Here is a 26,783-nt window from a genome sequence, read left to right as displayed (position 1 = left end):
CCTTCTCAGAATCATCAGAATAACAAGGATTAAAGAAACTTTAAAACTCTGTTTCATAGGAAACAAAAAAGTTAGAGATTTTTTTATTTGTTTTATATATATACCAGCAAGTGAAAATTTTTCATGCTTCATTTTTCTGAAGATGGGAAAGTAGAAGAGAACTTCAGATTATTCTCCATGATGGCTCTTTCAAACATAGACATTTTTTTTTCTCAGTTCACCATCTACACCAAAAAGCATATCTTAGTACTTGGTCCCCAAGTTCATCAAAACCTAAAACAGAAAAGTACCTCTTATTAAATAAATTCCCAAGGATACAAATATGAAAGATTCTGTGCAGATGATGTATAGGGTAAAGGTTAAGGTCAGGATTAGGATTAGGGTTAGTGTTAGGGTTATGTTTAATAAAGCAGGATAATTATAGTGTTATTAAAGTATGAGGTACATCTGAGGTCAAATTCCCATTTTATCATTTCATAACTTTAATAATTCATACAAAGCCATTAGGATTTTATGGATAATAGCAGTCATTTCAGTAAGAAATAATTCAAAATAATAAGTAGTTAAAACTTTATGATTATTAAAACATATTTAGATTCCTAAGGTCATTTTATGGACCATGTGCAACATACCTCCATGGACTTCTCATGCATTTCTTTAACTGCTTCCAGGGTCTGGTTCTGACTACATTTGGACAGTTTCAATGCTTGTTGTTCTTTTTGACAACTATTCTACAAATGTAAAAGGAAAACATTAGTATAACAATTCTGTTTATTTTTGTTGTTACTGCCATGCAACATGCATGGTAGTCTAACAATAAAACACTAAATGTATATCTAATACTAAAACATTTATGTGAGCAAAAATAATTCTATATGAAAGTTAAAAGGAATAGTTTTCCAACTGATTTAAAATTTTAACAACTATTTTGACTAAATATATATATATATTTACAATAATATGAAATAACATTATGCTACCAATTGTGGGGTAGGAATTTTTTTTTAATGTGAAAGAGTTTTTCATAATGCACAGACTGGCCTTAGCCTCCCAAGTTCTTATGTTTATAGGCATGCACCATGTATACATGAACTCGGTAAAATCCTAGTCTTGGAAGCTTAGATTGGTTTTCTCTAGATTCCAATCTCAAGCAACACATAGAAGTAGTAACATAAAGTTCTCATTGTATTCTTTAGGGTTGCGCACAACCATGATAATTTGCATTTAAAAAAAAATTAAGACAAGCCCTTTACACCTTTTCACCTTGGGCTACTACAATCCTGTTTTGCCCTTTATTCACTGTGATCAATTTTTTACCTCACATTTGCACTCAAATCATCATAATTAAGTAAAATTACCTCTAATTTGCAATGCTTATCTTTAAAAAAAGTGCACCTGCATACATTTGGAGACAAAGGGTTAATATTGGGTGTCATCTTTGATTTCACAGTACTGTTTCAGAGACAGAATCTCACTAAACCTAGAGCTCATCATTTATGCTACACCTGGTGGCTACAAAGATCTGGAGATCTTCTTTTCTCTGAACTAAATCTGAGATTGGTTGTTTTAAAATGCTCACAACCACACCAACTTTTTTTTGTTGTTGTGGTGGTGGTTTGTTTTTAGTGTTGCTAGTTTGTTGTTGTTTATTTTGTTGTTGGTGGTGGTGGTGTGGGCATTCATCCCAATGCAGGGAATATAAGCTGGGGTCTCCATGCCTACACGGGAGAAAGATTACCAATTAAACCATCTTCCAGCCCTGTAAATCAATCTTATTGGGCCCACATGCAGCATATGACACATTTAGGGATCTTTTCTTCTTTAAAACTTTCCTTCACTCATGGTAGTTTTCTTTCTACCAGTGGTTCTCTTCCTTTACTGGCTCCCTCTCACCAGCTGCCATATGCAGAATTACAAATCTTGAAGTACCCTGCTGTTCTGTCTTTAGACTCCTTATTTACAGGGATGATCACTTTCCCTTGAAATGTCATCCAGAGTCCAATGTTTAAAAACTGTCTTCAATTGGAGTATTTATTATTTATCTTTAGTTCCTATCTCTTTCCAGAACTGACTCATAATGGCAGGTTCCTCAATGCCTTCTGAGGCAAGAATGAATTTGCTGTTCCTTTCAAATTGAATACTTTCCAAACTATTAACCAGTAAATAAAATAAAATGGTTAATATGATTATCGTTGTCTCAGATCTTACTTGGAAACCAGGTGATGACTCTACAGGTAGAGTAATGGAGACGTGATCTAAAATTGTTTGCTGATATTCTTCCACAGGAAAATTCTTCCAGGGCTGTTGAGATTGTTTGTTTCCATCCTCTGTTATTACTAAATCTTTACTAAATTTAGGACTGTAAGAACTGATTTACCAAATTGAGTTGGTTTTTTAATATAAACAACAGAGTCCAGGTGAAACCAATAAATAAGCTTTCTCTCTTCTTTGAACTCTGATATATTGTGGTTTTTTTTGTTTTTTTTTTTTGTTTTATTTTTTTTTTTTGTAGTCACTGGTAATCATCTCTTGATCTTTCTGCAAATGTCTGCCTCTTGAAAACTTATGATCTGGTATACCATAAAATGCCTAGTCGTTTTCATTGATATAGTATGCAATCAATAGTTTATATCTCAGTAAGACTAGAACAGAAGCAAGGATAGATAGATAATGGAACTTAATTTAGTTTCATATGCTCAACTCAAGGCTAGTTGTTCCATTCCTACTTAGTAATACTAGGTTAAATATTAAGTTTTTTTTATGGTACCAACAACTGATTTTTCTTTTTCTTCATTGAATTTCTGTACATCCATATCAGACTTCTGAAATGTAGTTATATACTGCTCACAAAATTTGTTGTTGATGTTCTTCCTGTAAAGCACAGTAACAAAAGCAGGCACATTTCATACCAATATGAAAAAGAACACTCAGAACAAATTCAATTGAACATTTCATACTATAAAAAGAAAAATAGCAGTATAAAATATCTAATGGGAAATCATTATAGATTTTTCCCCTAACATATTATCAGAGAGGTTTTCATTTACGTTTTAGCTTTTCAAAATTAAAGAAATATAAACACAAACAACACACACGTAACACACACACACACACACACACACACACACACACACACACACATATATATATATATATATATACATGTACAAAATTTAATTATATTTCAATGTGTTTTTTTTTCATTATTTTCTACCAAATATAAGTTCTAATTTATTTTTCATACATTGCCTTAGTAAAGACAGTGCAAAACATGTCAAATAAAATATACAAATTGTCTGCATATGTAATTGTAGTTGTTCCTTTTGAATATTGTTAAACATAATAATCCATAAATTACATTCCTAAGACTATGTGCAAGACTTCTGTATTTCCACAATGAATGTAAATTAAAATTTAAATCTCATTAACATTGACTTAAAGCAGAAAATAAAATTTTCATAGATTTCTATGAATTAGATTTAGTTTGCTTGAAGGCATGATGTTATAGGGTTAACTGTTTAGACAAAATCAAAGCCACACATTTTTACTAAAGAATCAGACATGATATAATTTTTTTTAAACTTCAGCCACATATAATTTTTAAAATGATACACATTTGACCCTACAAATATAACAACTCTACCTCTCTCGTTCGTTCGTTTTGCAAAATCTTTCTAATTTCTGGTTGCTGCATTTGAAAGATTCTTTGACATAAGTTTCCATCCATTTTCTCTTTATGTGAAGCGTCTTATAAATGTCATCTATATTAAAAATAAAGAGTCATTTTGAAGAAAAATTAGATGATTCCATGTATTCAAGTAAAAATAGATATAGATAAATTTCATTCAATAATGCTATGGAAACTTAAAATTAAATGATAGATATCACAAACATGCTTCATACTTTAGAATACTTAGGGTTTGGTATGTTCAGATGAAGGATGTTCAACCTGTAAAGTCTACAGAAATGTTCCACAACATAGAAAAAAACAGTCCATGTATTTTGGATAAGAAATATCTAATCTTATCTGAATTTTAATTTCTGTAAGGAAAATAATTTTGAGCTTCAAGAACAGTTTTCAAAAGAACAAATGCACAAAAAAAAGGATCAAAAGTATACTTAATTCTTCATAGGGAAACACTTTTAATAAAGGCTAATTCTTTTCCAAATCTAAAAAAGATGATGCAACTGAAAGAACAAACTTGACTGTAGAACTGTTAGACCCATTGTTTAAAATATTCAATTAAAATAAGAGGGCAACCGGTCATATTGGTTCCCATGTTAATCCTAGTATTCTGGAGGAAAAGGCAGAGAGATATTTGTGTGTTCCAGGTTAACCTGGTCAACATACTGAGTTCCAGGACAGTCAGAGCTACAAATGAGACCCTGTCAGAATCAAACCTGCGTTTGATTCCTAGCACCTACATAATGTGCACAAATATCTCCAACTCCAGTTCCAGGGGATGTGATGCCCTGTTCTAAATTCTGCATGCACCAGGTACATATGTATATGACTCACAGACATACTTATAGGCAAAATACCTATATAAATAAAAATAGATAAAAATGTTAAAATCTATGTTTAAAACAATGATCTCCAAGTTTTTTTTAATCAAAATAAAATTATTTCTAAAGTGAATTGGTAATTATATTTCAGAACATATCCTTTAAAAAAACACTTGAAGAAAATTATGGTAGGAACTTTTGATCAGTAACTGCTGCAGTTCATGAAAATTGTAATGCTTCAGAAAATGTTTAGTACCTTTCTAGCATGCACAGTTAGCTTTCAGTAACTAGGATGAAGCTATATTTCGGTGTACATGTTTAATATTCTCACCATACATAGTACTAGACAAAATCAGATTATTAAATGATTATTCTGCCTCCTCTAAATAGAGCAAATCCTTCAGTTGAAAAAAAATAATTTGGTAAAATGGGTAACTTGAAAGAAGCAAAATATTATTTTTTAAAAATATAATATTGTTTCATGGGGGTAGAGATATGGCTCAGCAGTTAAGAGTACTTCCTGTTCTTTGCAAAGGACATAGGTTTGGTGTCTAGCACTCATATGGTGGCTCACAACTATCTGACTCCAGTTCCAGGTATCTGAAATAATCAACTGATATCTGAACAACAGGTACACATGTGGTGCACATATATAACTGTAAGCAAAACACTAATACACATAAATAAGTCCAAAAATAGGTATTAGGAGCATTGTTTAGTAAGCCATGTAAAGATGTTTTTTTTTTGTGTGTGTATGATCCTAGTATTGGAAGCTTAAGCAGGAGATTTCCAGTGTAAAGACTGCATAGGTTAAATAGGAAAATGCAGGCCAGCCTGAACTACATAATGACACCATATCTCAAAGACAAGTTACTGTCTTCTGAGAAAGCTCACTTAGCATTCAGTTACATATAATTTAAAACAGATACTTTAGAATCTGAGTATCATTCTCTCATTGTTTAGTAAGTTGTCTTCCACTTACAGTTACATAATTCATTTCATAAAAAGAAAAAAAAAACAATGAAGGGATTGGAGAGATGATTCAGCAGTTAAGAGCACTGGTTCCCTTCCAGCTTTCTGAGATTGGAGTACCAAAACCCACAAGGTGGCTCACTACCTATAACTTCAGTTTCAGGGGATTCAAGGCCTTCATCTGGCTTCCTCAGGTACAAGACACACTAGTTGTGCACATACACACGTGAAAGAAAAAAAAAACAATAACCATAACATAAAATTTAAAAATAAGTTATAAGGGTTACATTAAAGAATTCAGTTTTGCACTGTGCCATATAAAGAAGGAAGCACAGAAGACTCCTAGAAAAGAAACTGACTTAATATAAAATTAGCACTGGATCAATGAAAATATGTTTCATGTACAGAATTTTGTATACATATCACTTAGCTATGAGTACATGGAACTGTGAAATTGTTTACATCTATTTTTTTTTCCTTTTAAAATTCCTTCAAAGCTGTTACAAAAAAAGCCTCAGTAGTCAAGAGGGCCTACTGTGAAAAGAGGAGGTTCACAAAGTACTTTTTTTTGTTTTTTAAGGTAAGTAATGTTACTTCATGCTTATCAAAGGATAATTCATCAAAGATGAACTCACAATTCTGAATATCTATGCTCCAAATACAAGGGCAACCAAATTCATAAAGAAATTTTACTAGAACTCAAAGTACATATTGTACCACATATAATAATAGTGAGAAACTTCAACACCCCACTCTGAGCAACGCAGAGGTCCTGGAAAAAAAAGAAATGAAAAAGAGACACTGTGAAACTAATGAGAAGTTATGAAACAATCGGATTCATCAGATACATATATATGTATCTGTCACACACACACAGACACACACATCCAAACATGCACACATATATTGAAGCAAATTCACACACAGTTCTCACTAGATGAAGAGAAATTATTTGAAAAAAAATCAACAAACCTTCATGATAATAGTCTTGGATAGATTAAGAATTTTAAGCACATACCTAAATATAGAAGCAAACCAGAAGCCAACATCAAATTAAATGGAAAGAAACTTGATGCAATTCCACTAAAATAAGACAAGACAGGACTAGACAAGGCTTCTTACTTTTTCCCTACCAATTCACTATAGTACTACAAGTTCTAGACAGAGCAACTAGAAAACAAAAATTGGTCAAAGGAATAAAAATTGGAAAGGAATAAATCAAAATATCACTATTAGCAGATAATAAAATAGTATACTTAAGTGACCACAAAAATTCCATCAGAGAACCCATAAACCTGAAAAACAACTTCAGCAAAGTGGCTAGATATACAATTAACTCAAACAAAACAGTACCTTTCTTCTACTCAAAAGATAAACAGGCTGAAAGGCAATTATGGAAACAACACCTTTCAAAAGTCACAAATTATAGTTCCTTGATGTGACTCAAACCAAGCAGGTGAAAGATTTCTATGACAAGAACTTCAAGTCTCTGAAGAAAGAAACTGAAATATCTCAGAAGATGGAAAGGTCTCCCATGGTCATAGATTAAGTTAGTAAAAATGGCTGTCTTCCCAAAAGCAATCTACAGATTCCATGCACTCTCCATCAAAATTGAAACTCAATTCTTCGTAGAGACAGAAAGAGCAATATGCAAAACCATTCGGAATATCAAAACTCCAGAATATCCCAAAACTATTCTCAACAATAAAAGAACTTCAGGGGGAATCATCCCTGACCTTAAGCTGTATTATGCAGAAATAGTGATACAAAAATGTATGGTAATGGTACAGAGACAATGCCTTCATGAAATGGAGAGATCTAAAATATATCATCCTGTGTGATCTCAAAGGAAAAAAAAACATGGTATGCACTCACTGATAAGTGGATATTACCCTAAAAGCTCAGAATACCCAAAATGTAATTCACAGACCACATGAAGCTGAAGAAGAAGGAAGACAAAAGTGTAGGTGTTTCAGTCCTTCTTAGAATGGGGAACATAATATTCCTGATAGGAAATGTGGAGATCAGGGCAGAGACTTAAGGAATGACCATCCAGATTCTGTCCAACCTTTGGATCCATCCCATATACAGAAACCAGGCACAGTCACTATTGTGGATACCAACAAGTGCTTGCTGATAGGAGCATAATATGACTGTCTCCTGAGAGGCTCTGCCAGGGCTTGGCAAGAACAGAGGCTGATGCTCACAGCCAACAATCAGACTGATCATGGGGTCCCCAGGGGAGCAGTTAGAGGAAGAACTGAAGGAGCTGAAGGGGTTTGCAACCTTACAGGAAGAACAACAATATGAACCGAGCAGACAGACCAGAGCACTCAGGGACTAAGCCACCAAACAAAGAGGGGCACCCATGACTCTAGCGGCATATAGAGCAGAGGATGGTATTGTCAGACATCAGTGGGAGGAGAGGTCCTTGGTCCTGTGAAAGCTCCATGCCCCAGTGTAGGCAAATGCCAGGGTAGGGAGGTGGAGTATGTGGGTGAGGGAACAGGCTCATAGAAACAAAGCAAGTGTCAAATGGAATAGGGATTTCCTGGGATTAAACCAGGAAATGGCTGATATTTGAAATGTAAATAAATACATACACACTCACACACACACACACACACACACACACACACACACACACACACACACACAGATGGCTTTAACTGTGTCTTCAGGTGGGTTTACATCTAATCACAGGATGATCTAAATTTTTCCCATTCCTGCTAGTTTTTTGATAAATTAGAGTAAATGTGTCTGCATCTCAATCTCCAAATAAAACCATAGTTGCTCTTATCACAACCAAGCTCCTCAACCTTTTTCATCACAATACAAATCTAAGACAAATCTTAAATATAAAATTCTTCCTGGCTGGACAAATATTTTACTGCTACAGCAAGAAGCTCTGGTTTCAATCTTCAGGAATGAAAAATAAAAACCCCCAAAATTTAGATATAAAAAATAAAGAAGGCATGATTCCTCGGGCCCCATTACATTTCTGAGGCTGAGGACTTCAGGTACAAGGCCAGTCCAGGCTGCAATTGAGGTTTCAGACAATCCTGAGATATAGAGCTAGAGGTTACTTTCCTAAACCAAAACAACAAATAAATAAAGACAGCCTGGTCTGAATTATGTCTGAATTCCCAGCACTTCTGAGGCTGAGAGAAGCCTCTAGTATTTGAGGCAGTTTGGAACCTATATATAGAAATTTCGGCAATGTGGCATTTTCACAACACGTTAAAATGTAGACTGGTCTTCAGTTTCTTTTTAATAAATTCCTGGTGGGAAGCAGTTGCACAGAAGAGGGTTTTGTCTGTTTCATACACTAAGTGAAGTCCAGTTTACTCACACCTCACATCCCCAGTCCCCAAGAATACTTTCAGGGTCTCCATTTCCTTGGCCTTCCTGATTTCTGCTAGGAGCTAGTCTGTTCAAACTCTTGCACTTACAGTGAAGTTCTCAGTTTTTCTCAGCAGAGGCCTAAGTGGGAAAGGTCGATTGTGAACCTGGAAGTAGCAACTTCCTGAGTCCAGTGAGGGTCACCTAATCTCATTACTCCTGAAGAAACACCTCCAAAACTCCACCTTCATCCCCACCCAGACCCCTAGCTGAACCAGGATTAACCAACAGACAATTGACTACCTCCACTGAGACTTCATCCTACCATGATTCCTCAAGAATTTTGCTTCCTCAAGAACTCTTTGTAGCCACCATACTGGGTAACAGGGTTTGAACAGCAGGAAAATAATCTCAGCCAAGCCCATTGCTGATTGGCTGTGTTTGCACATGAGTACTAAGGGTAAGAGAGGCTCTTTCAGTCATCTGTGATTAAAGCTTCAAAAAGCGGGTAGTATTTTAACTTCCACTACTACCCAGAGGCTTTCCATTTTCTAAGTTTGCAATACTAACTTGAAAGTTAAAATAAAATGAACTCCAAAGACGACTCTCCTACTTTGTTTCAGATGAAGGGACTGTTCTATGTAACTCTACATTGTTTTTTGGTTTGTTTGTTTGTTTTGTTTTTTTGTTTCTTTTTTTTTTTTTGGTTTTTTTTTTAAACTAAAGTGTTTTTGCATGTTTGTATTTATATAACATGTATGACTAGTTCCCCTAGAAACTAGAATAGGATGCCAAAATCCCTGGATCTAGAATTAAAAATGATTTTGAGAATTATGTGGGTTCTAGGAACTAAACCTTGGTTCTGTACAAAAGCAACAAGTGTTCTTAATTTCTAAGCCATCTTTCCATTCCTATCCTGTGTGTGTTTTAAAGTGTGCTGGACCATTTCTCACGATAGATGTTTAATTTTACTATATAATGGAGAGTATAAAAAATGACTTTGTTAATGTTGTCTATTTCCAGAAACAGAAAAACAAACAAACAAACAAACAAAACAGCAACAAAAAAAAACATAATTTTAATGGATTGTGTAAATCATAAATAGTTTCAGGATAAAAATGGAGTGTATACATTTCAGTATATGGGTGCATAAGGAGGCCAGATATAGACATCTGTTTTATTCTCAATTATATTCCAAATTTCTTTTTCATTTTCAGTTTTTTTTTTTTCAAGTCAGGGTTTATCTGTATAGCTCTGGTTAACCAGGAACTCACCCTGTATACCAGGGTGGCATCAAAATCAAAAATCTCCCTGCCTCTGCCTCCCAACGTCTGGGATTAAGGCATGTGCCACCACTGACTGACCCAACTTAAAACTTGAGATAGGTTCTCTCTGAATATGCAGCTAACCAATGCCACTACCTCGGCTAGCCAGCAAGCTGTCTCCACCTACTCAGCACTGGTTGGCAGCCTGCATTTTAGAAGTGGATTCTAGGCCCCCACTTTTATTTTCAAGAAAAACATTTTACTAAAACAGCCATCTCTCTAGCCACTCTTCAAGGTTTGTTCTGTTGCTATAGACACTGCAATTTTTTGTTTGTTTGTTTTTTGTTTGTTTGGTTTCTTTTTCTATTTCTCTAATCATGCCTAAGTTTAGGCTCCAAAAATGCTTAGTGGTGGTTTTGCTTGTTTCCTTACAACAGCAAATTGGTTTTCTTGCTCACTTTACAATTTGCAGCTAATTTGGCACACTGGACGAACTGACATTTCATTTACTAGTCTTATTGCTGTGTTTTGTTTCTCTGGTGCTTTTTTTTTTTTTTTTTTTTTTTTTTTTTTTTTTTAATTTGCTGGGTTTGTTTTTTTTTGCTGGTTTTTTGTTTTTGTTTTTGTTTTCACCACTGAAGATGAAATTTATAACTTTTAATGGTGCTTTACCACTGAGCTACATCTTTAGTTAATCTTTAGTTTTGAATGTTGGATGAGAAGTTATCTGTGTGTATTTTTTAACGAAAACTATAATTTCTGTGAAGTCTACAATTATCCCCCTATGCTATAGGTTCTATAGAGATCTGTTTCCCTCGTTTGGCCTCTTCAAGAAACAGGGAAATATTTCTAAAACACATACCTCCAGATTTATCCAACATACTGCCTACTTCATGTCTGTGAAGACAGAACAATAAAAAATTAAAGGAAGAAATATAGTAGACTGGTAGGCCATTTTTTTTACCACACACAAAACTTTACACAGAACCTTCTTTAATTTTTTATAATAAATATATAATGTTTGGTTTGGAACAAATGTCATATGCATATAAAATATATGGTGGACTACCAACTTGAACTTGGATTATTTACTTTTAACAATTCATACGTTTACACCCCACAAGGAGTTTATTCATAACTCTCCCACAATTGCCAAGACCCTTTTTTCCCCCAGATAGTCCCCTACTTATTTTTATGATGTTTCTCCTTTTCTTTGAGTGTGTCAAAGATCACATGCAGGTGGTCCTATTGTATGAGTTCCTATGTGTTTGTGATCACAAAGTCTAAAGGATCCCAAGCTGGGCTTGAACTTAACATATATCAGCATCTGACATTGAAATGCTGATCTTCCTGAATCTAGTTTTCCAGTGAAGGTAACACAAACACTACTTTTGAAGTACTCTATTGAACTGGCAAAAAAAAAAAAAAGAAAGAAAAAAAAAAAGAGAAAAAAAGAAAAAGAATTGAAAATATTACCCCATGTCTTCATCTCCTTTTACTTGAGGCGATATATTTTCATCTTTACCAATTGCTGGATTATTTACTGTATTGACAATAGAAAATGTAAACATTTGAAAGTATGCAATATTAGCAATAGTTAATAAAGTACTATCAATTTGAATTTCTTTGGAAAAACTGCCCATTTTGAGTTTTTGAAACAGATTTTAAAAATTAAGTAAAATTAAGTACATCCAGGAAATCTAGGACACAAGGAGAAGAAAAAACATAAGGATAACAGGTGTAGATGAGAAGTAAGATTTCCAAATTATAGGGCCAGTGAATATCTTCAACAAAACTATAAAAGAAACCTTTCCTAACCTAATGAAAGAGATGTCCATGAACATACAAGAAGCATGCAGAACTCCAAATAGTTTGGACCAGAAAAACAACAACAAAAACAAAAATCCCTGCCATCATATATTAATCAAAGCACCAAATGAACAAAACAAAGAAAGAATATTAAAAGCAGTAAGGTAAAATGGTCAAGTAACATATACAGGAATTCCTATCAGAATTACACCTAACTTCTCCCCAGAGACTATGAAAGCCATAAGATCCACGGTAGATATCATACAGACACTAAGAGAGCAGAAATAAGAGCCAAAGCTAAAATATGCAGTAAAACTATTTTACCATAGATTGAGAAAACAAGGTATTCCGTGAAAAAACAATATTTACACAATACCTTTGAACAAACCAAACCCTTCAAGGGATAATAAAGGGAAAACTCCAATATAAGGAGGGAAATCACATGCTAGCAAAAGCAAGATATTAATCTTGAAGTAAACCTAAAAGAAGATAGCTACATGAACAAAATTCCAACAAAAATAACAGGAAGAAACAAAGACTTTGTCTTAGTATCTCTTAATATCACCATATTCTATTCACCAATTAGAAAGAAATAGACAAACAGACTGGATGTGTAAGCAAGACCCAGCATACCAGAAACAAACCTCAGGGACAAAGACAGACATTTCCTTACAGTAAAAGGCTGGAAAACAATTTTCTAAGCAAATGTTCCAAAGAAACAAATTTGGAGTAGCCATTCTAATATCAAATAAATTTGACTTTCAACCCAATGTTATCAAAAAAGACAAGGAGTGACACTTCATATTCATCAAAGTTAAAATTTACCAAGATGAATTTTCAATTCTAAACATTTATAGTCCAAATGCAATGGCATCCATATTCATATAAGAAACTTTAGTACAGCTCAAAATGCACATTGCACCACACACAATAATAGCAGAAGACTTCAACAACCCTCCTCATCAATGGAAAGATCCTGGAAAGAAAAATTAAAAAAAAGACACAGTTAAACTAACAGAAGTTATGAAACAAATACATTAGTTGATATCTATAGAACAATTTATTCTAGAACAAAAATTGTCCATTCTGCTCAGCACCTCATGACGCCTTCTCCAAAATTAACAATATAATCAGTCACAAAACATGCCTCAACAGATATAAAAATATCCAAATAATCTCATACATCCTATCTAATCACCAAGGACTAAGGCTGATCTGAAATAATAATATAAATAATTGAAAACCCATGTACACGTAGAAGGTGAACAAAAATCCAGTCAGTGATAAATCAGGTAGGGAAGAAATAAAAAAAAAATAAATGTAAGACTTTTTAGAGTTTAAAAAAAATGAAGTTACTACATACTGAAAGTTGTGGAACACAACTAAAGCAGTGTTAAAGGGAATCTCATAGCTCTGAATGCCTCTAAATAGAAACTGGAGAGAAGATACAGTAGTAGGTTGACAGCACACCTAAAACCCCTTGAATAACAGGAAGGAAATTCACCCAAGAGGAGTTGAAGGCAGGAACTAATCACACTCAGGGCTGAAATCAAACAAGTGGAAACAAAGGAACTATAACATAAAATCAAACAAACTAGGAGCTGGACCTTTGAGAAAGTCAACAAGATAGATAAAACATAAGCCAGACTAATTACAGGGCACAGGGAAAATATCAACATTAACAAAACCAGTAATGAAAAGGGAGACATAACAACAGATACTTAGTAAATCCAAAAAAATCATCAGATCCTACTATATAAGCCTGTAACTTAGCAAAAGTGGAAAATCTGGATGAATTGGACAATTATCTAGACAGATGTCAGGTACTAAATTTCAATCAGGTTGAGATAAACCCTGTAAACTCTCCCATAATCCCCAAAGAAATAGAAGCAGTCATTAAGAGCTCCCCCCTCAAAAAAAAAAAAAAAAGCCCCGTATCTGATGGGTTTAGTACAGATTTCTATCAGGCTTTCAATGAAACACCAATACCAACAATCTTCAATCTATTATGCAAAAACAAAAGAAAATGAACACTACTTAATTTGTTCTATGAAGCCACATTTACTCTTATACCCAAACCATACAAAAACCCAGTGAAGACAGGATACTTTAGACCAATTTAACTAAATAAATATTGATGCAAAAATACTCAATAACATCCTGTTAAACACAATCCAAGAACACATCAAAATGATCATCCTTCATGATCAAGTGGCTTCATCCCAGGGATACAGGAATGGTTCAATATATGGGAATCCATCAATGTAATCCAATATGTAAAGAATCTCAAGGAAAAAAACACAGTATTATCTCATTAGACGCTGAGGAATCATTTAAAAAAAATCAACACACCTTCATGATGAAGTCTTGGATAGATTCAGAAAGCAAGGCCCATAACTAAACATAGTAGCAAACCAGGATCCAACATCAAAATAAATGGAGAGAAACTCGATGCAATCCCACTAATATATGACAAGGCTTCCCACTCTCTCCCTACCTATTCACTATAGTACTAGAAGTTCTAGCCAGATTAAATAGACAACAAAAAGAGGTCAAAAAGTTAAAAATTGGAAAAGAACAAATGAAAATATCACTATTAATAGGTAATAAGATAGTATATTTAGTGACCCCAAAAAAATCCTCTAAAGAACCCTTAAGCCTGAGAAACAACTTTAGCAAAGTGATTGGATATACAATTAACTCAAATAGATCAGTAGCCTTCCTCTACTCAAAGGATAAACAGGCTGAAAAGGAAGTTATGGAAGCAACACTCTTCACAATAGTCTCATATTTTAATACCTTGGTGTGACACGAAAAAAGCAAGTCAAAGTTCTGTAGGACAAGAACTTCATGTCTCTGAAGATAGAATTGAAATTCTCAGAAGATGGAAAGATCTCCCATGGCCATAGATTGGTGTCCCAAATAATTTAGTAAAAATGTCTATCTTGCCATAAGTAAGCTCTGATTCCATGCCCTCTCCATCAATATTCAAACTTAATTCTTTATAAAGATAGAAAGAGCAATATGCAAAATCATTTGGAATAACGAAAATCCAGGATATTGTAAAACTATTCACAACAATAAAAGAACTTCAGGGGGAATCATCCCTGACCTCAAGCTGTATTATAGAGAAATAGTGATAAAAATGTATAGTGACCATAAAGAAAAAATGACTTCAGGAAGTTCACACGCAAACGGATATGTCTAAAGTATATCATCCTGTATGAGGTAACACAATCCCAAAGGAAAAAATATGGTATGCACTCACTGATAAGTGGATATTATCCTAAAAGTTCAGAATACCCAAAATGTAATTCACAGACCACATAAACCTTAAGAAGGAAGAAAAAAGTGTGCATGTTTCCGTCCTTCTCAGAATGGGGAACAAAATACTACTGGGAGGAAATATGGAGACAAAGTGCAGGGCAGAGACTGAAGGAACTACCATTCAGAATCTGCCCCACCTGTGGATCCATCCCGTATATAAACACCAGACCCTGTCACTATTGTGGGTACCAACAAATGATTGCTGAAAGGAGCCTAATAATGCTGTGTCCTTAGGGGCTCTGCCAGAGGTTGGCAAAAACAGAGGCTCATGCTCACAGCCAACAATCAGACTGATTATGGGGTCCACAGTGGAGGAGTTAGAGGAAGGACTGAAGGAGCTGAAGGGGTTTGTAATCTTACAGGAAGAACAATAATATGAACCAAGCAGACCGCCCCCCTCCCCCCAGAGCACTCAGGGACGAAGCCAGCAAACAAAGAGGGGGACCATGGCTCCAGCTAAATACATAGCAGAGGATGTCCTTGTCAAACATCAGTGAGAGGAGAGGTCCTTGGTCATGTGAAGTTTGGTGTCCCAGTGTAGGCAAATACCAGAGCAGGGACATGGGTGTTGGTGGGTGGGGGAACATGCTCATAGAAGCAGAGGGAGGGTGGAATGGTAAAGGGAATTTCTGGGGTGAAACCAGGAAATGACTAATATTTGAAACGTAAATAAACACACACACACACACACACACACACACACACACACACACACACACACACACACACACACCTAATATGATGGCTTTAACTGTGACTTCAAGTGGGTTTACATGCAATCACAGGATGATCTAAATTTTGGTCCCATTGTTGCTAGGGTTTTGATAAATTAGAGTAAATGTGTTTGCATCTCAATCTCCAAATGAAATCATGGTTGCTTTTATCATAACCAAGCTCCTCAATTTTTTTCATCATAATACAAATCTAAAGCAGATCTAAAATATAAAGTTTTTCTGGCTGGAAAAATATTTTACTGCTACAGCAAGAAGCTCTGGTTTCAATCTTCAACAAGGAAAAAAGGAATAAAAAACAAACAAACAAACAAACAAACAAACAAAAATTTAAATATAAAAAATAAAGAACACATATTTCCTCAGGCCCAGGTACATTTGTAAGGCTGGGGACTTCAGTTTCAAGGCCAGTCAAAGCTGCAGGTGAGGTTTCAGACAATCCTGAGATATAGAGTTAGAGCTTACTGTCCTAAACCAAAACAACAAATAAATAACAACAACCTGGCCTGAATTATGTCTGAAGTCCCAGCACTTCTGAGGCTGAGAGGAGCCTCTGTATTTTGAGGCAATTGGAGCCTATACATAGAAATTTCGGGAATCTGCCCTTTTAACAACAGGTAGAGGTAAATGAAGACTGGTTTTCAGTTCGTTTTTAATGAATTCCTGGCAGGCAGCAGCAGCTAAAAGAAGGTTTTAGTCTGTTGGCTCCACTAACTGACTTCCAATTTACTCACTCCTCACCTCCCCAAGCCCCAAGAAGACTTCCAGGGTCTCCAATTCCCTGGCCTTCCTGCTTTCTGTTAGAAGATAATTCTGTTCAAACCCCTGCCCTTAGCGAAGTTCTCTGTTTTTCTCAGCAGAGAACTAAGTGGGAAAAGTTGATTGTGAGCCTGGAAGCAGTACCTTCCTGAGTCCAGTGAGGGTCACCTCCTCTCCTTACTCCTAAAGTAACACCTCCACCCCTCCACCTTCTTCCCCACACAGGCCCCCAGCTCAAACAGTATTAATCATCTTTCAACAGACAATTGACTACCTCTACTGAGACTTCTCCCTACCATGCTTCCTCAAGAACCTTGCTTCCACAAGAACTCGGCTTGATGACTACCACAAAGCATACTGGGTAACAGGGTTTGGATAGCGGGAAAACAATCTCAGCCAAGGCCCTTGCTGATTGGCAGTGTTTGCACATGTGTACTAAGGGTGAGAAAGGCTCAATCAGTCGTCTGTCATTGAAGAGCAAAAAGGAGGTAGTATTTTAGCTGCCACTACTACCCAGAGGCTTTCCATTTTCCAAGTTTACAATACTAACTTGAAAGCTAAAATAAAACGGATCCCAAACAAGACTCTCCTACTTTGTTTCAGATGAAGGTGCTGTTGTTTGTAATTTTCAATTGTTTTATTTATTTAAGTAATTTGTTTTTGCATGTTTGTGTTTATAAACATGCATGTGTGGTGCACATAGAAACTAGAAGAGAATTCCAAAACCCATGGATATAGAATTAAAAATGGTTTTGAGCCATTGTGTGGGTCCTAGGAACTAAAACTTGGTTCTGTCCAAGAACAACAAGTGCTCTTAATTTCTAAGCCATCTTTCCATCCCTGACTTTGTGTCTTTTAAGGTGTGCTGATCATTTTTTTTGAAAGATGTTTATTTGTACTATACAGTGGAGATTACAAAATTATAACACTTTCTTAATATTGACAATTTGCTCATAGAGAAAAAACAAAAAGACAAAAACCATCATTTTAATGGATTGTGTAAATCAGATAAAGAGTATTGTAAAAAACTGATGCATATACATTCCAGTATAAGTATGCATAAGAGGGCGACAAATAGACATTTGCTGCATTCTCAATCACATTCCAACTTCCTTTTTTTTTTTTTTTTTTTTTTTTTTTCAAGGCAGGGTTGTAGTCCTGGACCTCACCCTGGTTACCAACTGCTGGGATTATGGCATGAACCACCTCTGACTACCCAAATTTAAAACATGAGACAGATTCTCTCTGAATCTGCAGCTCACCAATGCCACTAGCCTGGCTAGCCAGCAAGCTGTCTCCAACTACTTTTCACTGGGTTGCAGCCTGCATTTTTAAAGCCGATTTAAGACCCCCTCCTTAATTTATATACTTTCAAATAAAGCACGTTACCAAAACAGCCATCTCTCTAGCCCCTCTGAGAGGTTTGTTCTCTTGTGGTAGCCACTGTATATTTTTTTTTCTTCTCTAATCATGCCTAAGTTTAGGCTCCTAAAATGCTTATTGCTGGTTTTGCTTGTTTCCTTACAAGAGCAAACTGGGTTTCTTGCTCATTTTACAATTTGCAGTTAATTTGGCAAACTGGACAACCTAAAATTTCATTTGCAAGACTTATAACTGTGTTTTGCTTGTTTGGTAGGATTTTTGTTAATTTGGTGCATTTGTTGGTTTGTTTGGGGTTTTTATTGTTATTGTTTTGTTTTGTTTCTTTGTTTGTTTTTGTTTGTTTATTTTTGCCACTGAAGATGAAACTCATCACTTTTAAATGGTGATTTACCACTGAGCTACATCTTCAGCTAATCTTGCATTCTGAATGTTTGCTGAGAAGTTATCTCATATGTGTTTTAAAGGAAACTACAATTACTGTGAACCCAAAATTATCCCCTTTTGCTATACAGTCTAGAAATCTGATGCCCTCTTCTGACCTCTTTAAAAAACAGGCAAATACCTCCAAAAACACATACCTTCAGATTTATCCAACATACTGTCTACTTCATCTCTGTGAAGAAAGGAAAATAAAAAATTAATGCAAGAAATATAGTGGACTGGTAGGCATTTTTCTTACCCACACAAAACTTTAAAAACAACTTTCTTTTAATTATTTATAATAAATATATAATGTTTGGTTAAGAACAAATGTCATATATATATATATATATACATATATATATACATATATATATATGTATATGTATGTATATATATATATGTATGTATATATATATACATATGTATATGTATGTATATATATATATGTGTATGTATATATATATATATATATATATATATGTATATATTACATGGTGGAGTATCAAAGTGATCTTGTATCCTTTACTTTTACCAATTCATACATTTACACCCACAGTAGTTTATTCATTACTCTCCCACTCTTGCTGAGACCCTTCTTCTTGCCAGATGGTCCCCCTCTTATTTTCATGATTTTTCTCCTTTTCTTTGTGTGTATATCTTGGAAGATCTCAGGCAGGTGGTCATATTATACTAGTTGCTATGTGTTTGTTATCACAAGGTCTGAAGGACCTCAAGCTGGGCTTGAACTCAACATATAGCAGTGTCTGATTTGTATTGCTATCTTCCTGAATCTACTTCTCCAGTGAAGGTAATACAAACACTACTTATGAAGTAATCTATTGAGCTGGCAAAAAATATTGAAAATGTTACCCCATATCTTCATCTGCTTCTGCTTGAGGCGATATATTCTCATTTTTATCAAATGCTGGGCTCTTTACTGTATTAACAATAGAAAACAGAAACATTTGAAAGGATTCTATATAAGTAATAGTTAATAAAGTACTATCGATTTGAATTTATCTGGAAAAACTCTCCATGTAAATTTTTGGAAGAGATTTTAGAAAGGAAATATTTACACCGAGAAAATCCAGGACACAAGGAGATGACAAAACTTAAGGATAATAGGTATCAATGACAAGTAAGTTTTTCAAATTTAGGGACAGTGAATATATTCAACAAAATTATAGAAGAAAACTTCCCTAACCTAAAGAAAGAGTTGCCTATGAATATACAAGTAGCCTACAAAACTCCAAATAGTTTGGACCACAAGAGAAATTTCTTCCATCATATAGAAATCAAAACTCCAAATGCATAATAAAAAAAAAAGAAAAGAAAAAGAAGAATATTAAAAGCACTAAGGGAAAATGGTCAAGTGACTTATAAAGGAAATCCTATCAAAACTATACCTAACTTATCCCCAGAGATTATGAAAGCCATAATATCCAGGGCAGATGTCATACAGACCCTAAGGGAAAAGAAATGCCAGACAAGGCTACTAGACGCATCAAAAAATTTTACAATAGATTGAGAAAACAAGGTATTCTGTGAAAAAAAACGATATCTACACAATATGCTCGAACAAATCCAGCCCATCAAGTGGATAATAATGGGAAAACTCCAATATAAGGAGGGAAATTACACTCTAGAAAAACCAAGAAATTGATCTTGAAGCAAACCTAAAAGAAGAAAGCTACATGAATCACATTCCAACTCTAACAACAAAAATAACAGGAAGCAACAACTACTTTTCCTTAATATCTCATAATATCAGCAGACACAATTCACCAATAAAAAGACATAGAATAACAGACAGGATGTGTAAGCAAGACCAAGCATACTAGAAACAAATCTCAGGGACAAATACAGATATTACCTTAGAGTAAAAGGCTGGAAAACAATTATCCAAGGAAATGTTACAAAGAAACAAGTTGGAGTAGCCATTCTAATATCAAATAAATTCGACTTTCAACCCAAAGTTATCAAAAAAAAAAAAAAAGAGGAGGGACACTTCATATTCATCAATGTTAAAATTTGCCAAAATGAATTCCCAATTCTGAACATTTATACGCCAAATGCAATGTCATCCACACTCATAAAAGAAACTTTAGTAAAGCTCAAAAACACACATGAATAGAGCATTAAAAGAAACCTTGACTAAATTGGTTTTAGAGACCTGCAGAAAAGATTATGCAGCTCTTTTTCCCTTCACCTTGTTCTGAGTATGGAACACCACAGGGAAATTTAAACTTACACCATTCGAACTCCTCAACTGGGGACCCCCCCCCCTTTAACAGAAGCAGGTGGAATGTTTGACCCTCATGTTTCTTTTTCAGAACTCCCACTAGCTCACTTGAAGGACCTACAACTGGTCAGAAAAGATGCCTTGGAAATGTTGAAACACAATAAAAAACTTAAACAAAAACAAAAAAAAACAAAAAACATACGAACCAGAAACCATCTTGGTGCCACATAAATTTCAAACAGGAGTACCTGTCCTGGTCTGGTGCCACCATTCTGGCAAACTTGAACTCAGATCAAAAGGACTTTCCCTGATGATTCTCACAAGCCCTGCTGCCACACCTCGAGCATGTGCCCAGTTCTGGCATCCAGCCTGCCATGGCCCACTGGCCTGGCACTGCTCACACACAGTGGGCACTGCACAGGAACCTCCCTCCCTCCCTCCTCCCAATGGCAAGAGGCTCTTTTGTCTCATTCAATGGGCTTCTGAGGTTCTCAATCTTACATATCCTAAAGCTGTGACCTCATGTTGGCTTTGTTTGGCAGCTGGGCCAGAGGTTTAATTTTCTAACTTATAAGATCAGAACTATGTACTAGAAGGAGTGGGAAATGTGAGACCACAACTTAGAGCGTTTCTCCCTGGAAGGTAAAGCACCTGGACATTCTCCAAGATTGTTTTCCCTGATTTATAAAAATACAGCCAGAAAGAGACTCTATGTTCTCTACAGCCACCAAAAATCCTTTTGGTTTCTGAGCCTTACAGCTAGAGATTCAAAATTGGAGTTTTGACAAGGACATCTGGGCAGAGAAGAACACTCCTCCCATCTCTTCCCAACTCCTCCAAACTCTCCTCCCAACTCATCCCAATTCCTCAGCTAGCTAATAAAAACCTTCTTCTGTCACATCTCAGAGTCATACGCCCCTGCCCTGCACAGTGGAAGGAGTTTGTCCTTAGCTAGCTGATAATAAAACCTCTTGCAGTTTGCATCAGGTGTGGATTTCTCTCAAGTCACTGGGGTGCTGGCCAGCTCATCCCGGGACTTTACTGGACTTGAGAGGAGGTCCATCTTCGGGGTCTTACACATGGAGACCTAATACCAAAACTCTTCAAACTATTATGCAAAATCAAAAGAGAAGGAACACTATTGAATTTGTTCTATGAAGCCAGATTACAATTATATTCAAACCATACAAAAACACAATGAAGAAAGGAAACTTCAGACCATTTTCCCTTATGAATTTCGAAGCAAAAATACTCAATAAAATCACTGCAAACCAAATAAAAGAATACATCAAAACGATCATCCATCATGGTCAAGTAGACTTCATCCCTGTAATGCAGGGATGGTTTAATATATGGAAATTTGTCAACTTAATCCACTATAGAAACAAACTCAAAGACGAAACCAACATGATCACCTCATTAGATGCTGAGAAAGCATTTGACAAAACACAACACCCATTCATAATAAAAGTCCAGGAAAGGTCAGGAATTCAAGGCCCATATCTAAACATAAAAAAAAATACAATAGACAGCAAACGAGTAGGAAACATTAAACTAAATGAAACAATCTCATTAAAATCAGGGACTAGACAAGGCTGCCCACTTTCTTCATACCTATTGAATATAGTAGTTGAAGTCCTAACCAGAGCAATTAGACAACAAAAGGAAAACAAATGAATACAAATTGGAAAGGAAGAAGTCAAAATATCACTATTTCCAGAATATATGATAGCATGTATCAGTGACCCAAAAATGCACCAGAGAAATCGTAACCATATATATGACTTCAGTGCAGTAGGTGAATATAAAATTAACTCAAACATATCAGTGGCCTTTCTCTACTCAAAGGAAAAAGAGGATGAGAAAGAAATTTGGGAAAACTCACCCTTCACAATACTCACAAATAATATAAAATAGCTTGGTGTGACTCTAACTTAGAAAGTGAAAGATATATATGATAAAAACTTCATGTCTCTGAAGAAAGAAATGAAACAAGATCTCAGAACATGGAAAGAACTCCCATGCTCATGGATTGGAAGGATTAATATAGTAAAAATGGCTGTTCTGCCAAAAGTAGTTTATAGATTCAATATAATCCCCATCAAAATTTCAACTCAATTCTTTACTGAGTTAGAAAGGGCAATTTACAAATTCTCCTGGAATTTGAAAAAAACAAACAAGCAACAACAACAACAACAACAAAAAACCAACAACAACAACAACAACAAAAAACAAAAACCTGGTATAGGAAAAATTATTCCCAACAATAAAAGAACCTCTTGTGGAATCACCATGCCTGACCTCAAAGTGCACTACAAAGCAATTGTGATAAACACTACATGGTACAGGTATAGTGGTAGACAGGTAGATAAATGAAATAGAACTGAAGTCAGAGAAATAAACCTTTAGTCACTTGATCTTTGACAAAGGAGCTAAAACCATCTAGTGGAAAGGAGACAGCATTTTCAACAAATGGTGTTGGTTCAATTGGCAGTTCGCATGTAGGAGAATGTAAATTGATCTATTCTCATCCCCTGTGCAATGCTCAAGTCTAAGTCGATCAAGGGACTGCACATAAAACCAGAGACACTGAAACTTATAGAGGAGAAAGTGGGGAATAGCCTGGAATACATGGGCAAAGGGGGGATATTCTTGAAAAAAAATACTACCAATGTCTTGTGCTATAAGATTAAAAATGGACAAATGGGACCTCATAAACTGATAAGGTTATACCCAGAAGTTCAAACTTGTAATAAGGAAACATGCTTCACTTTGTCCATAGCAGCCTTTTGTATAATAACAAGAAGCTGAAATGAACCCAGATGACTCTCTTTAGAGGAATGTATATAGAAAATATGGCACATTTACTTAATGAATTACTACACAGCTATTAAAAACAATGAATTCATGAAATTTTTATACAAATGGATGGATCTGGATGATATCTTCCTAAGAGAGTTAACCCAATCACAAAAAACACACATGATATTCACACATTGATGAGTGGATATTATCCCTGAAGCTCAGAATAACCAAGGTAAAATGTGCAAAACCCATGAAACTGAAGAAGGAAGACCAAAGTGTGGATATGCCGTTCCTTCTTAGAATGGGGAACCAAATTATCATGGAGGGAGTTACAGAGACAAAGATTGGAGCTGAGAATAAAAGAATACAGAGACTGCCTCACTTGGGGATCCATCCCATATACAACCACCAAATCTACTGAAGATGCCAACAAGGGATTGGGTGCAGGAGAATGATATAGTTGTCTCCTGAGAGGATCTGCTAATGCCTGACAAATAAAAAAGTGGATGTTCACAGACATCCTTTGGACTTAGCACAGGGTCCCCAATTATGGAGCTGGAGAAAATACCTAAGGAGCTTAAGGAGTTTGCAGGCCCATAGAAGAAAAAACAACATGAACTAACAAGTACCCCACAATTCCATGGGATTAAACCACCAATCAATGAAAACAAATAATGGGATATATGATTCCAGCTTCTTATGTAGCAGAGGATGGACTAGTCAGGCATCAATGGGAGGAGAGACACTTGTTCCTGTAAAGATCCTATGCCCCAGTATGGGGGAATACCTGGGTTAGGAATTGGTAGATGATGTGTTGGGGAGATGGGGGAGAGGGGAGAGGACAGGAGATTTTTTGGAGTGGAAACTAGAAACGGGGATAATATTTGAAATGTAAATAAGGAAAAGTTATAATAGAAAAAGAAAGGAAATAATTTATTTGCAAGTTTTATGAAATAAATTCATGTTTGGCAAACATATTATATGAACAATGTTCATGTCTTTTCTTGAGGCGAAATCAAGAAAGTTCTTCTCTCTCAACATATGCTGATATAGTTCCAAGAGTAGGTTTATGTGCTGCAAAACCTTGTATATAGGAATAGAGAGATATAGGTAAAATTAGAAATGAAGTATATGTAAACTCTTAACAAAGACTTCTTCCATTTCAGGTGACTAGGTAAAGTCTAATGAACTGCAGGACACAATTAATACTGGAAATGCGATACCTTCCGAAAGAGCCTCCTCTGAAACTTTTATGTCATCGTCCTCATCATCAAAGTCCAAAAGTAATAAGTAACCTTCCTTTGGTATCACCTTCAATTTCTTAAGAGCCATTCTTCTCATAAGAACACAGTAGTCTTCTTAGTTTAAAAAAAAAAAACAATAAAAATAAAAAGGAAAAAAAAGAACTTAGTTACCTGATTAAAAATTATCATTTAAAAAATTAAAAATAACAAAAAATCAAATAATAATTTTAGCTCAATGAAAGATCATTTCTTTTTTTACTTAACATGTATATTTTTAATCAATTGCCTTTATCAGAGAGTTCTGTGTACATATTCAATATGGTGATGCATATATATATACACTTACCCGTACCATTTCCTCCGTGTATCCCATTTATCATGTCCCTCTCCCTCACAACTTGTTTTAAAAACTTCTTTAACTCACTTCTTTAAAAACCTCCTTTAGAACCTAAATTATTAGTCTGCAATTTCTCAGTTTAAAAAGAGACAAAAACTGGCCAAACTTCAACCTATGAGTCCTCCCCTCCTCCCAAAAAACGATGAGCAACATCCTTTAACCTTTGAGGTATCTGAATTTTGGTCCTATCTCCCACAGAATATTTTTAAACAAAACATCAGCAATTCTGTTTACCAGTTTATCTCAGTCTAACGTAAACTCACAGTTCTATCCAGAAAGATAAAGAACATGGTAACTGTATATTCATATCAAAAAGATCCACCACTAAGTCTACAAAAAAACATGAACTACCACCACCACCCACACAGAAAGACCTTATATTGGAGAAATTAGGGATTTGGGGAAGCCGAGGATTTCAAACATCTGAAGATTGTAAGTTCAAGGCCAGGCCAAGCCGGGCCAGCTGAAACTACAAAGATAGATCCCATCCTACAGAACCTAAACTGAGAGAAAAAGCTGAACTTGGTGGTGCAAGTCTTTAATCCCAATACATGGGAGACTGAGACAGAAAGATCTGTGGTCAGAATCCATCCCCAATGACTTATGAATCTCTTACAATTATCTCCTCTTCTTCTTTTCATTCATCTTCCTATGCCATTCTACTGTCTGCAATGTTCATACAGTCTATACCAAAGGAACACACCATAGAGAAGACAATGAGGAGGGAGGAATCCTCAGTGTGTTTCTAAGGGATCCTGAATATCACACAGGACAATCGCCAAGGCATCTCACCAATGGCTCCCTGTTCCCTGACCCACAGTCCTGCAGCTGGTTCTCTGATCCTATCCCCAGGCCCCAAGCTTTTCTCTTCCAAGGGTTCCCAATTCTCTATGGCCCTGACCTGTTCGATCCTCTTCCATGAATACGGTCCTCCACCTTCCATTCACCCTCAGATTCCACAGAAAATGGCGATCAGGAGGCTTTTCCTCACATAGTGGCCTCCTGGGCCTGAGATTCCCCACCCTGTCACACCTCGATTAACTGTCCAACAACCCTGATCAGGGCAGACTATCACTTACAGCTCATCTAAGAGGAGAACACCTTCCAAACCGCACCCTTCTGTGCTTAGCTCCTCAATGGCAAAAAAAAAAAAAAAAAAAAAAAAAAAACCGTTGTCAGGGGCCACACCCAGACAGAAGCCTCAGAGGATCCTTTGTGATGCCAGCTGGAGCAAATAGGTCTCACCAAAGGACTGTGCTGATTGGCTGAATACACCCTGCGCATGCGTTCACGGAATACCAAGTACTTTGAAGGGAGTTTTTAGAAGGTGGGAGTAATCTACTGGCTTTAAGACAAATGATTTCCAGTTTGTTGGTTGACAAGTGCTTACAAACTTGAAAATCCAGAACAAATATGTAACATATGAAATACAGCAAATGGCTCTACTTAATTTCAGCTGTAGAGGCTCTTGTAAGCATTTTTGGTTTTTTATTTATTTATGTGCATAAACATTTAATAATGTGGACTTCTGCATGTACACACGCACACCAGAAGAGTCTATGCTGCCCTAAGAGTTCA

General features: G+C 35.6%; 1 protein-coding gene across 1 annotated transcript; it reads right to left on the bottom strand.

Annotated features, from left to right (window-relative positions):
• Positions 1–243: 243 nt before the first annotated feature.
• Positions 244–24,905, bottom strand: Gm20888 (predicted gene, 20888). Its single transcript, XM_017318716.1, has 7 exons — positions 24,788–24,905; positions 19,388–19,454; positions 18,673–18,707; positions 3,644–3,761; positions 2,772–2,871; positions 633–731; positions 244–273 (listed from the first exon to the last, which is right to left on the bottom strand). The coding sequence occupies exons 1-7, from the start codon at positions 24,903–24,905 to the stop codon at positions 244–246; spliced, it is 567 nt and encodes a 188-aa protein (XP_017174205.1).
• Between the last annotated feature and the right edge of the window lie 1,878 nt (positions 24,906–26,783).

This window comes from Mus musculus, chromosome Y (genome assembly GCF_000001635.26).
Source record: "Mus musculus strain C57BL/6J chromosome Y, GRCm38.p6 C57BL/6J".
Lineage (NCBI taxonomy): Eukaryota > Metazoa > Chordata > Mammalia > Rodentia > Muridae > Mus > Mus musculus.
The sequence above is the reverse complement of the archived record's forward strand: the minus strand, read 5'-3'. Positions and strand labels throughout refer to the sequence as shown.

Excerpts from the sequence above, each read along its gene's own strand:
- Gm20888 (XM_017318716.1), bottom strand. The coding sequence starts at position 24,905 with ATGAGAAGAATGGCTCTTAAGAAATTGAAGGTGATACCAAAGGAAGGT. Across the intron at positions 19,455-24,787 it reads AGAGGAGGCTCTTTCGGAAG|TAAAGAGCCCAGCATTTGAT; the intron begins GTATCGCATTTC and ends TTGTTAATACAG. Across the intron at positions 2,872-3,643 it reads AAAACGAACGAACGAGAGAG|GAAGAACATCAACAACAAAT; the intron begins GTAGAGTTGTTA and ends TGTGCTTTACAG.